The sequence below is a fragment of the Nannobrachium achirus genome, assembly GCF_963921795.1.
Source record: "Nannobrachium achirus genome assembly, chromosome: 2".
Lineage (NCBI taxonomy): Eukaryota > Metazoa > Chordata > Actinopteri > Myctophiformes > Myctophidae > Nannobrachium > Nannobrachium achirus.
In genome coordinates this window covers 68,205,883-68,218,740 of record NC_137811.1, presented here as the reverse complement: position 1 = coordinate 68,218,740, position 12,858 = coordinate 68,205,883, and the positions used below count along the sequence as shown (strand labels likewise).

The 12,858-nt window shown below is 43.7% G+C and overlaps 1 protein-coding gene across 1 annotated transcript; it reads left to right on the top strand.

The window, feature by feature from the left end:
- Positions 1 to 302: 302 nt before the first annotated feature.
- LOC308300016 (protein NDRG1-like) lies at positions 303 to 11,052 on the top strand (the record flags this gene model as incomplete). The annotated part of the gene is made up of 10 exons (XM_080743786.1): positions 303 to 319; positions 1,139 to 1,201; positions 1,328 to 1,388; positions 1,570 to 1,656; positions 8,180 to 8,236; positions 8,361 to 8,527; positions 9,479 to 9,578; positions 9,958 to 9,993; positions 10,197 to 10,248; positions 10,814 to 11,052. 10 exons carry the CDS (start codon positions 303 to 305, stop codon positions 11,050 to 11,052), a joined length of 879 nt encoding a protein of 292 aa, XP_080599912.1.
- Between the last annotated feature and the right edge of the window lie 1,806 nt (positions 11,053 to 12,858).

Sequence of the window (12,858 nt, the reverse complement as noted above, 5' to 3'; positions counted from 1 at the left end):
AAGGCAGCATTCAAGAGAATGCCTTGTCCACAATCTATTTCAATTATGTCACACGCACATGTAGGCACAGGGGCGCTCAGACCAGCTTTATGGTTTCAAATCATACATTTGTTTGTTTCATTTTAGGTTTACTAATGGATGACATTTCTGTTGGACAGAAAGCCAGAAACCTCTTATCTCCATATTCTAGATGTATTTGTTTTGGTAAATGAATGCCCTACTCGATCATACTACAGCTTCTCACAAACGCATCAAAAGTAGCAGATCTACAAGCTCGAAACGAGAAACCGAAGAATGCCATAATGCTGAAAAGGGTAGGGTAATAGACTGCTTGACATGTAAAAATTAAGATGGTTTAATATTAGTCTGATTTAGTCTATTTGTTGCGCATTTTTTATTGTAGTTTTATTTAACTTGTTTCTTTTCATGACATTTATTTTCCTTAGTTTTAGTTAACTATAATAATCCCTGACACACACACACACACAATCTGAACAAGAACGTCTGTCTGTCTGTCTGTCTGTCTGTCTGTCTGTCTGTCTGTCTGTCTGTCTGTCTGTCTGTCTGTCTGTCTGCTGGGTCAGTAGTCTGTCTGTCTGTCTGTCTGTCTGTCTGTCTGTCTGTCTGTCTGTCTGTCTGTCTGTCTGTCTGTCTGTCTGTCTGTCTGTCAGTACCCTGTCTGCTGGGTCAGTAGTCTGTCTGTCTGTCTGTCTGTCTGTCTGTCTGTCTGTCTGTCTGTCTGTCTGTCTGTCTGTCTGTCTGACTGACAGCATGTAACATAAATGTACAAAGCATGAATCTGAAACATTGCCATACATAGTTGTTTACATTTTTGCGAGGAAGTGCGATGCCACTTTATTCTTATGTGGATCCAGGGACCACCAGGGGTCCAAATGGACCCTTACGGATCCATTTGGTTCCATTTGTACACTCTCAAATTTACAGTTAATTGTGGATTTTTTTTTACCTTGTAGATTGGTGTCCCAGAGATTAAAATAAATCGTATCAAAATGGGATCTAATGCATATTAAAGTGGGGTTCCCGGAAACGAAAAAGGTTGAGAATCACTGATCCATTGGATAATTATCCTACATTATATGGGGTTGTTGTGACGTTTTTGACCTTTGACCCCTCTCAGGTATGCCTACCCCACCATGGACCAGCTGTCAGAAGGCCTGACCACTGTGCTCAAACACTACGGGTGAGAAGACACACTTTAAAAGCATTCTGACCAGTAGGACTGGCCATCCAGTCCCGTTTGTAATGCCAGTTATGAAAAATCATCAAATCCATGTGCAATACTAACTTCCTGTGTTGACCTTTGCAGGTTTCGCAGTGTGATCGGGTTGGGAGTCGGAGCAGGGGCCAACGTCCTGGCCAAGTTCGCTGTAAGTTCCTGTTTGGTCTCTAAAATCGAGATAAAAAAATAATAATAATACATTTAATAACACATGACACATTTAAACAAAAACAAAATGTCCACCCTGACCTATTTCTGTGTGTGTGTGTGTGTGTGTGTGTGTGTGTGTGTGTGTGTGTGTGTGTGTGTGTGTGTGTGTGTGCGTGCAGCTGAACCATCCTGACCTGGTGGAGGGTTTGGTTTTGATCAACATCAACGCAAACGCAGAAACAGTTATAGACACCATGACACACAAGGTCAGTTTTTTTTGTCTTTATCTATGTGATTGCGTGTGTGTGTGTGTGTGTGTGTGTGTGTGTGTGTGTGTGTGTGTGTGTGTGTGTGTGTGTGTGTGTGTGTGTGTGTGTGTGTGTGTGCGTGCGTGCCTGCATGCGTCGCTATTGTGCTCTGCACCATGCATGATTCATTCAACATCCAGAATGTACAAACTACACAGCATGTCGGGTTATGTTACACTGCAGATTTCTTTGCAAATATTCCCAAACCTTGTTTATCATTGGGAACCAGAGAGGAGAACTCATCACTATATGATTGGCCTAGAGTCATCCCTTATTTACATAATATCACCCATCTAGGGTATGTTCCAAAGAGACATCACGTTTAACACTAAACATGGATGACTTATCCACTGAAACCCTATACTGCATTGACTGGAGTCCTCCCTTTTTTCTCTCTACAATAAATCGCTTCGCCTCATGCCAACACCTTCCTTCAGCCATTGTTTAATCACGACATCTTGTGAATCGTAGCTATGGTCCTTTTAGATACTCGCAGGGACGTGCTGGCCATTGGGAAAAGCGGGACAACTCCCGAACGGCCGGTTCATTATCGGTCGGTCCAGGCCGGGCCATTAGGAAAAAATGAAACTGTTTGCACAAAAGTAAAAATGTTACTGTTTGCACAAAAAGTAGTGAAAACAGCAGATCTACAGTGCGAGGCGTTGTGTGCTTGTAGATCGGCTGTTTTGACTAGTTTAAATCATTTTTTTTTTTTTTTTGGACATACACAGTGGCGAAACTAGCCCCCGGTGTGCCCCGATGCGAGATTTTCACCAAGTGCCCCACAACAACAACAACAACAACAACAACAACCACCTTTTTTCTACAGCGCAAATGCAGACAGCGCAAATGCGGGACACCAGGCTCCAACAGAAGACATCTACACACTCGCCATCTAATTCATGACAATATGTAGCCCAACCAAGTAGTGTCTCACTGTCTCCATCTCTCTCTGGTGCTAATGAACTCTTCCCTATGGCACTCCAACACAACAACTCTGACATTAGTCTTCACACTACAAACATCACCACGCCGTTTTTCCAAAACAGCATTATAAATATCATCCATTAAGACAACTAGGCCTACATTAATGACAGCACACAGTTTAATTGACAGTGATGCATCACTGCAAACCAGCATTATTTATATTAATTACTTAACTCACCTGCTAAAGTAAGGTGGATGACAACAACAAGACCAGTTGGGCACGTTTTGTTCCATATTCCACAGTGTCTTGGTTTTAGAGAGCATGGCAAATATTAACTGTTCCCCAAAGTCGTGTGTTGAAACTTTATATTCCATAATGCCCGAGAGTGTTGTTTTTACTTCAGAAGTTCAGAACGTCTCTTCAGCCTGTGTTCCGTCAGCAGCACTAAGGGGCCCTGTCATAGCTTCCTGTCATACCAGTGGACATTTCAAAACAAGAGTCATTGTATTGGATATTTGTAAAGTGATCATTCAACACATGTTTTATTTTGAAATGGTAGCAGCCTACTACAGGAAATAGATGCAACAGATCAGGACAGAAGCGGCTCCGTCTGTATACATTGTTATTATTAGATTTTTTTTTTTTCTCCTCCACCTGCGTGTGCCCCTGGACGTCACGGGCCCTAATGCGCATGCGTCGGCTGCGTCAGCGGTAGTTACGCATATCATATGGAAACTAGAAAATATTGTTCCTTCGAAACAATTGTGGGCTCGCTTCAAGCCAGAAAACAATGTCTATAAAAGTACAAAATGTCAAGATCGCAGGCAGTGCTCTCTTTGACGTTACTGAAATTAGCTGCATGCATGATTTGAGGCATTTTGTTCCAAAAATGTGTTATGCAAAAGTTGACCCGCTGGTGGCGCTATAACAGGCCAATGTGAGAAGGGAGGCATCTGTTCCTTGACCTAGTGGGAATGTGCTTGCAAGATTTCACGCATATCGCAGGCTGTATTCATGAATTCATTAAAAAATAAAGTGTGCATGCGTGTGTGCGTGCGTGAATGAATGAATAAATAATAAAGTGTGCGTGCGTGCGTGCGTGCACGTGCGTTCGCTCGCACGCACGCACGCACGCACGCACACACGCAAGCACGCACACACGTGTGTGCATGTGCACTTTATTTATTTATTCATTCATTCATTGAATGAATGCGTTCGTGGAACGAATGCTCACTACGGTCATCTGTATTTTTTAAGCCCTGGGAAACCCACCTTAACGCCCTCATTAGCATAATGTATGCAAGCATAATGTATGCGCAACACGCCCACACGCATTTCCAAACCATGCACCAGCCCCAATTTTCATACGTCGACTAAGCTCCTCCCCTTCATTTACATACGGTCGTCTGCATTTTTTACGTGCTGGGAAACCCACCTTAACGCCCTCATTAGCATAATGTATGCAAGCATAATGTATGCGAACCATACCCAAACGCATTTCCAAACCATGCCCCGCCCCCAATTTGCATACGTCGACTAAGCTCCTCCCCTTCATTTACATACGGTCATCTAAATTTTTTACGCGCTGGGAAACCTACCTTAACACCCTCATTAGCATAATGTATGCGAGCATAATGTATGCGAACCACACCCAAACGCATTTCCAAACCATGCCCCGCCCCAATTTTCATACGTCGACTAAGCTCCTCCCCTTCATTTACATACGGTCGTCTGCATTTTTTACGCGCTGGGAAACCCACCTTAACGCCATCATTAGCATAATGTATGCGAGCATAATGTCTGCAAACCACGCCCACACGCATTTCCAAACCATGCCCCGCCCCCAATTTGCATACGTCGCCTAAGCTCCTCCCCTTCATTTACATACGGTCGTCTGCATATTTTACGCGCTGGGAAACGCCACTTAACAGCCTCATTAGCATAATTTATGCGAACCACACACACACACATTTCCAAACCATGCACCGCCCCCAATTTTCATACGTCGACTAAGCTCCTCCCCTTCATTTACATACGGTCGTCTGCATTTTTTACGCGCTGGGAAACCCACCTTAACGCCCTCATTAGCATAATGTATGCGAGCATAATGTATGCGAACCATACCCAAACGCATTTCCAAACCATGCCCCGCCCCCAATTTGCATACGTCAACTAAGCTCCTCCCCTTCATTTACATACGGTCGTCTAAATTTTTTACGCGCTGGGAAACGCCACTTAACAGCCTCATTTACATAATTAATGCAGACCACACCCCGACCTCATTTACATAATTAATGCAGCCTCATTTACATAATAATCAGGCTCGCCGCCCCGCACGCGATGACACCCTCGGGGACCCCCGCTATTTAATTATGTATTTATTTAGAAGGAAGGAAGGAAGGAAGGAGAAGGAAGGAAGAAAGAAAGAAAGAAAGAAAGAAAGAAAAGGAAGGAAGGAAGGAAATGAATTTGCCTAAATTTACGGGGTTCTTAACGAGGAGGCAGTTAATTAATTAATTAATTAATTTTAATTGAGGCGCACACGCACGCACGCACCACGCCCACACGCATTTCCAAACCATGCCCCGCCCCCCCCATTTGCATAAGTCGGCTTAATTTACATAATTAATGCATGCGACGCCCACAAAACTCATTAGGCCCACTTGTTAAGTCAGAGTCCTCCCTCTTGTTGAAACCACGCCCACTCGTTAATAGCAGATCTACAAGCTCACAACGCGTCTTGATGCGACGCGTTGTGAGCGTGTAGTTGAAACCACGCCCACTCGTTAAGTTCGACTCCACCCCTTGTATTTGCATGTAATTACCCCGTCAGCGCGGTGACGAGAACGCTTGTCATGCGGCCTCATTTACAGGAAGGAAGGAAGGAAGGAAGGAAGAAAGAAAGAAAGAAAGAATTTGCCTAAATGTGTGGGGTTCTTAACGAGGAGGCAGTAATTACGCACGCACGCACGCATGCATGCATGCATGCACACACACACACACACACTTTCTTTGTTTATTTATTTATTTATTCATGTGTTCGTTCATTCATTATATATTTATTTATTTATTTATTTATTTAAATACTCTGTTGCTAGTATCCACAACTTTCCAACATCCCATAATGCATTGCGCAGAAAGTTGGATGGAGCTTCCGTGAGCTTGTATGTGGTATTTAATACCAGTAACACGAGAAGCCAGAAAGCGAGTTTGGAGACGGTAGCACGCTGCAAACCGGAGTTATGGCTCTTTAAAGCCCAGCCGATCGATAGGCAGACGCCTGGGGGGGGCGGAGTCCAGGGGCGGAAATAAATAAATAATTAATTACATAAATAATCAGTCTCGGAAACATAGTCGGGAAATAAATAAATAAATAATCAGTCTCGGAAACATAGTCGGGAAATAAATAATTAAACCAGTAAGACTCCCTAATATATACTGACTGCGTAGCGATTTGCGTGATTTTAGGGCAAAATCTGTAGGAGTAGTGTCCAAAAAGGGGTTTAAAAAAATCGGCCTGAAGGTGGCGCTACATGGGACAGATCCATGTTGATGACATGAGCGTAGAGCAAGTGTGTACCGATTTGTGTGATTTTAGGGCAAGATTTGTAGGAGCAGTGTCCAGAATGAGTTTTGGCCTCATGGTGGCGCTAGAAGAGGAGGGCCATGTGAGAATCGTAGTTTGGCAGGCAAGGACTGTGTGTGCCAAATTTGGCACGGATTGGGGCAGCGGTTGCAGAGATATGAGCAGGGCAAAAGTGTGACGGACAGACAGACAGCCGGTCGAGGTTTCGATAGGAACTGCGACCCGACGGTCGCAATTTATCAGTCAGTGGCGGCGCAGTTGGGCCTGGTGTGGAGACAGGGAAATAATTCATTCAATAAATAAAGCTCCTTTTAGTTGAGCTTGTACCAGTGAACTGTACTGTCATGAAACTTGTCGTAAAGTCTTCAATCAATCAATCACTCGATAAAGGGGTCAATACAAACCCACATTTACCCAAAACAGCTGATCCACAAGCCCACATGCAGCCTTGTAGATCGGCTGTTTTTATTGTTTTATTTTTTAAATTGTTTCCCCCTGACTTAGTCTTTTCTAGGATCACCTTTTAGTTGACCTTGTACCAGTGAACTGTACTGTCAATGACACTGTACCTATGACAGTCCTATATCAATAATTCGTTCATTCATGAATGACTTCCCTGTGGAAATAAGCCAAAAACATTACTGGGATCTCCTTTTAGTTCATGTTTATTACGTATCTATCTATCTTCCTATCAACTGGTCACATGCATTCACATTGCACTGAACGCACGCAAGCACGCACGCACGCACGCCCGCTCAGCAGCTGGCTTTTTTTCTTTTTTCTTTTTTTTCACAGAGCTCCAGACTCAGACACCGAGGTCTCGGAGGGCACCCAAGCCGGACTGCGTGCTCTGGCAGCGGCCGCGAAGCGGCCGCGGCCGCCCCAACCCACTGGAGCTAGGTAGAGTCTGGTGAAATAAAACCAATCAGTAGGTCCCCATCAACAGATGTCGCTGTAGCCAAGGAATTCACACCCAGCCTGCTCACCTGACCAGGAAGTCCAACCAGTCTGTGTTGGAGAAACAACTAACTGCTGCTGCTGCCTCAAGGTAGGAATCACAGTATGTGTGTTCACTAACACTAATCATTGCTATAGAGTGCTTGTTCAGTAACAGTGTTAAACGGCTCTATATTGTGACAGGAATCCTTCCCACCGAGTGTTTGTTCACTAACAGTGTTACAGTGTGATATGAAAGAATCCACATGAGGGCAGTGTTTCCATTCTCAACTCACTGAGTTGAACAGAGGGCGGAACCCAATGCAAAAACAAGTCCTATTATTTAGAAAGGAGTCACGTCAATGTCAGCATTTTTTTTCTCTCTCTCTTTTTGGCAACATTATTTAAATCATTTTTTAAAATCATTTCACAATGTAAAAACAAAAATCATTTTGAGAAAAATGTAATGACCTATACACAGTATCTATAGGCTGTGTCTGTGTATATTCTGAGTGTAGATGTTGTTGTACTTTAACCACTTAAGCCCTGTGTCAGGGGTTCCCAAACTTTTTTGTCTCAGGGCACCCCATGAATATTTTTTTAATCCGAGGCACCCCTACATTATAATTTTCACTCCCAGCACCTTATATTTATAGCATATAGTCGTTGTCGGGTGGAAACCTTGTATGTCCAAAACCGTTTTGTATTTATCATCTATAAAATGTACTTGCGAGGCATTGTGTTCTTGTAGATCGGCTGTTTTCACTAGTTTAAATCATTTTTAAAATGATAAACACAAAACAAACGGTTTTGGACATGCATGGTTTCCACCCGAAAACAACGAAATATAACTCATGTAATTGTCCCACTGGCTTGTCACTTGCCATGATCTGAAATGGCAAATCTTTGAGTAGCGCGCAATGAGGGCCTCTCCCAACTCTATTTCCCGAGCTGAATCAGAGGCCCAGCACGTCCCTGGATACTCGAGTCTTTTGTGAACTGCATTTGTAACGTTGCTGTACTTATTCCAGATCACTGACTGGACGCACACGCTCACTGACTCCATCATCTCACACCTGTTCGGAAAGGTAAGCTTGACACCCGGCGAGTACGGTGCCCTTTGCTTTACCATAGCGACCGACCGCTTCATATTATTAGTTTCTTCTTTTCGTGATTTCCTTCTGTCTCTCTCTCTCTTTCTTGACTGTTCAGGATGAAATCCTGATCAACCTGGACCTGATCGCCACGTACCGCCACTACATCAACACGTCCATGAACCAGACCAACCTGGGACACTTCTGGCGCTCCTACAACAGCAGGCGAGCCCTGGACGTGGAGAGGCCCGTCCCTGAGGGAAACGTCAACGTCAGGACGCTCAAGTAAGTGAAGGTTTAACAAAATAAACATGTTGTCACCAAACGATCATGTCATGAACATACTCCTTGACTCATTTTCAGACATGTGCACACATAGACATCAAACTGCCATTTTACCGGTCAGTAAAAGTGCCCTATCCAGACGATGAATGCAGTTTTCACTATGTGGTGAAAGAAATGCAAATGCCCCTCTTTCCATGCCATAATCTGAAGGCAGCATTCAAGAGAATTGCCTTGTCTACACTCTCCTGAACTTGAATGCAGCATCGTATGTTGAGAGAATTGCCCTCTCTGTGTAGAAATACATTGCCATATGCCACATCTCCAGTATTCACTTGATTGATTATGCTTAGTTTAGTGTGGTATCAAGTGCAGAAAATAGCCGACCTTCAAGTTCACAAATTGTTGCACGAGCTTGGAGGTCTGCTATTTTCTATATTTTCACCAAAAGGCCCTTTTAGAAATGTCAGCCCCTGCCTCTCTAACATTCTCTGCACGTCCCTGCTCATTTTGACTCACTGACTTTTTCCGTTGACCGATATCCCCGAGGGGTCTGGCACCAAATCTCCTCACCACAGAATAGTGACGCCAGGCATCACATCACATCACATCACATCACATCGCATAAAATCCCATCTAACGTCCAGTTGACAGGTTAGATTAGAATAACATTTACGATAAACTGCCTGTCTCTCTCACTCATCAATCAATACTCACTCATCAATCAATATATCTATCTAGAGTAATCTGTCTGCCACACTCTCTTTGAAGCTCGCCGAGTCCATTTCATAGGACATTTAGCAGCTATATAAATTATAGCAGCCATATAAATGAAAACAAACATGAATTGACTATTCAGACTTTTCTGTTTGTCCGTCCATGGCTCCATGCCCACAGTATCTGTATGCAGTGTCTGACGTCTCTGTCTGTCTGTCTGTCTGTCTGTCTGTTTAGGTGCACCACTCTTCTCGTAGTTGGCGACAGCTCCCCAGCCGTGGAGGACGTTGTCGACTGTAACTCCAAACTCAACCCCACCAGGTCCACACTGCTGAAGGTACATTATAACCCACTGAAACACAATCTGACTGACACTGATCCATGGGCTGACTCTCTGGCAGCAGCTGTATGCGGGTTTGCACTGCAAAAAAGAACAAGAAATAAAAGATTCAACTAATTAGACATCGGTTCTCTAAATACCATTGACCATTATCAGATATACATCCACCACCAAAGATGCGATCACCTGTTGCACCTCTCACCTCTCCAAACTGTATCCTGTTGCAAACTGTTGCATGCCATTAGAAAACGCTGTTGTTTATATACTGAATAATGTTTGCATGTCAAAGCAATAGACCAATTACTACTATTACTATAGGTGATTATTGGTAAACATATGACAACATAAGACATAAAGCCCTTCTCTGTCCCCCCAGATGTCAGACTGTGGAGGACAACCTCAAGTGGATCAGGTAGGCTTAACCACCTCTATGTCAACATGCTTGGATGTTTTGAGGTTTCTGGACTGCACATTTGTGAATATAATGTAGTGACAAACAGTGTGCAATTTGAACATCTGTTTCATAAAATAACATGAGCATTATTAGAAACCTGCTTCCTGAGTTTGATGACAAGCAGATCATGACTGTAATGTAATGTTTCTCTCTGTCCACAGCCAGCCAAAATGATTGAAGCCTTGAAATACTTCATCCAGGGCATGGGATACAGTACGTATCTATTCAAAACAGTTGTTTTACTCAACCTAGTACACTAGCAGTATAACAATTATACAAAACACAATACCAATTGGTACCAAGGCGAGATATAATGAACTGAAGTTAAGTTTACTAACTTTTTGTGCATAGTTTATGCTAGCCTATATTAAATACCAATCTGGTGCTACTAGTAACTACAAATGACTGACCTCTCCTCCAGAGGTCATCGCCGTGTTGGCTTGTGGTGGACATTTTTGTCAAAATATCTATTTTTGCCACAGACATACAAAAAAGATTGAGAGAAAAGGAGATAGCCCTGAAAGACTATAACAGGTCTATACCCTATACGGGGCCATTTGGTTCTATTTGTACTCACTCGAGTTATGGTGGTGCTTGAAAATTTCCGGGCTGAAAATGAATCCCAATCCGACCATGCTCCATAGACACATATTAAAACAGAAAAAGTACAAAACTATGGCACCACCTCTTAGAATTTGCCACGGACATGGCCAAGTCTTTGCCACGGACATGTCCGTGTGAACAGACATCTTGATGAACCCTGCTGTCCCTCCCACAGTGTCCAGCACCAGTATGACCAGGCTGAGGTCTGCGTCGGGTTCCAGCGTGGTGTCTTACGACAGCGGCAGGACCCGGCTGCACTCCTCCGACGGCAGGAGCCGCCTGCTGTCCGACGGCCGCAGACAGAGGCTGCAGTCGGACGAGCAGCGAGGGCGCTCGCACACCGACGCCTCCATGGACAGCGTCAGCCACATGATCGTCCCTGTCACCACCAAGACCCCTGGGCTCGCCTGCTAGAGCCACATCGTCCCTGTCACCACCAAGACCCCTGGGCTCGCCTGCTAGAGCCCAGGTGGAGCGTGGCCATATCCAGGGGCGTCACACCAAATTCTGGGCCCTGGGTACAAGGATTCACTGCGGGCCCCCACATGAATGTTAACTATTGAAAAATAGCAGATATACAAGCTCACAGCGCGGCACCGAGTGCCGCGCTGCGAGCTTGTAGATCTGCTATTTTTGAAAAATCGTGAAAATGTGTGCCAAGAAACCTATGTTTCCATGTCAGTGATGCTCAAACTTTTTCATGTGAAGGACCCCCCCATCTCAAAATATTTAGTTCCAGGGACCCCCCAGAAGCAAAATTTTAGTTACAAATGTTCACTTAAAAAAATACATATATTCAAAGATTTGCGCACATTTTCACGACTTTTCAAAAATAGCAGATCTACAAGCTCGCAGCGCGGCACTCGGTGCCGCGCTGTGAGCTTGTATATCTGCTATTTTTTAATAGCTAAAGTTACTAGGGCCCCTCCACCTTGGGCCCTGGTAACTCAGTCCCACTTTCCTACCCCTTGTGACGCCCCTGGCCATATCTCCACGTAACATTTGTTCGACATCCCAGTAGTTCGACGCTGGTGAATGTTAACCTGGTGAACGCTACTCTGCCTAAACCTAACCCTAACCTCAGTAAAACTATGCCTAAACCTTACCCTAAAACCTAAGCCTAAGCCTGACCCTTGGTCGAACAAATGCGACGTGGAAATATCGAGGTTTGATCAGAGCAGAGTTTCTCAAACATTTTCATTTGACACACTCTGTTTTGTTTATTTTCTACATTATCTCTGGGACCCCAAACATCACTGTAAAGATTCTCATACTTCGTTGCTTTCCTAAAACCTCAATCTATCCTCTTGTTTTATTGTCATTATAATGTTGTCTGTCGCTGTGCTGTCCCTCCTGCCATGTCTCTTTTATACCTCCTCCTGTCCTCATCCCTGTTGTTATCCTGTATTCTGTCAATCCTTTATCTATAAGATCCACACAGCTAAATCCTAAGGGTTGATGTAGTCTAATCATGATTTAACAAGTGTAAAAGCGGCCTGTTTCTTTTTTACAGTGTATCTAGTGTTCCAGCTTTTATATGCCCTCTCCTCAGGGAATAATATCAGAATACCTGTCAAAGCTGGGAATAAATTCCTTACCAAACGATTTCTTCACCAATGTGTTCGTAAAGGTGTCTAGGTAACATATCTAACAAAGTTTGAAATTCAAAATCCTTAAGGAGAATCTTTGACAGCCAGGGTAACTTTAGGTCTCATTCACTTACTAAAGACTCCCAAAGAAATTTGCTTTAAGTGGGATGTGAGGGGTCCGACTAGGTGTTTTTAATTATTCTGAATCCATTGCAAGCATTTGTTTTGCACGAAAAACATTCCTTGGGCTAAATATGGACCCCACAAAACTGTGAAAAGTGATCACTCATCACTAAACCATCGTTTTGTGGGGTCCACTTTTAGCCCAAGAATGTTTTCGTGCAAAACAAATGCTTGCAATGGATTCAGAATAATTAAAAACACCTAGTCAGACCCCTCTCACATCCCACTTAAAGCAGATTTTTTGGGAGTCTCTTTTTCCTTTATAGTAAATTGTATAGCAAGTGAATGAGACCTAAAGTTACCCTAGCTGTCAAAGATTCTCCTTATGGATTTTGAATTTCAAACCTTTACGAACACATTGGTGAAGAAATTGTTTGGTAAGGAATTTATTCCCAGGTTTTATTAATATCCCCTGACTATCTCCTCTCCTCTCCTCTCCTCTCCTCTC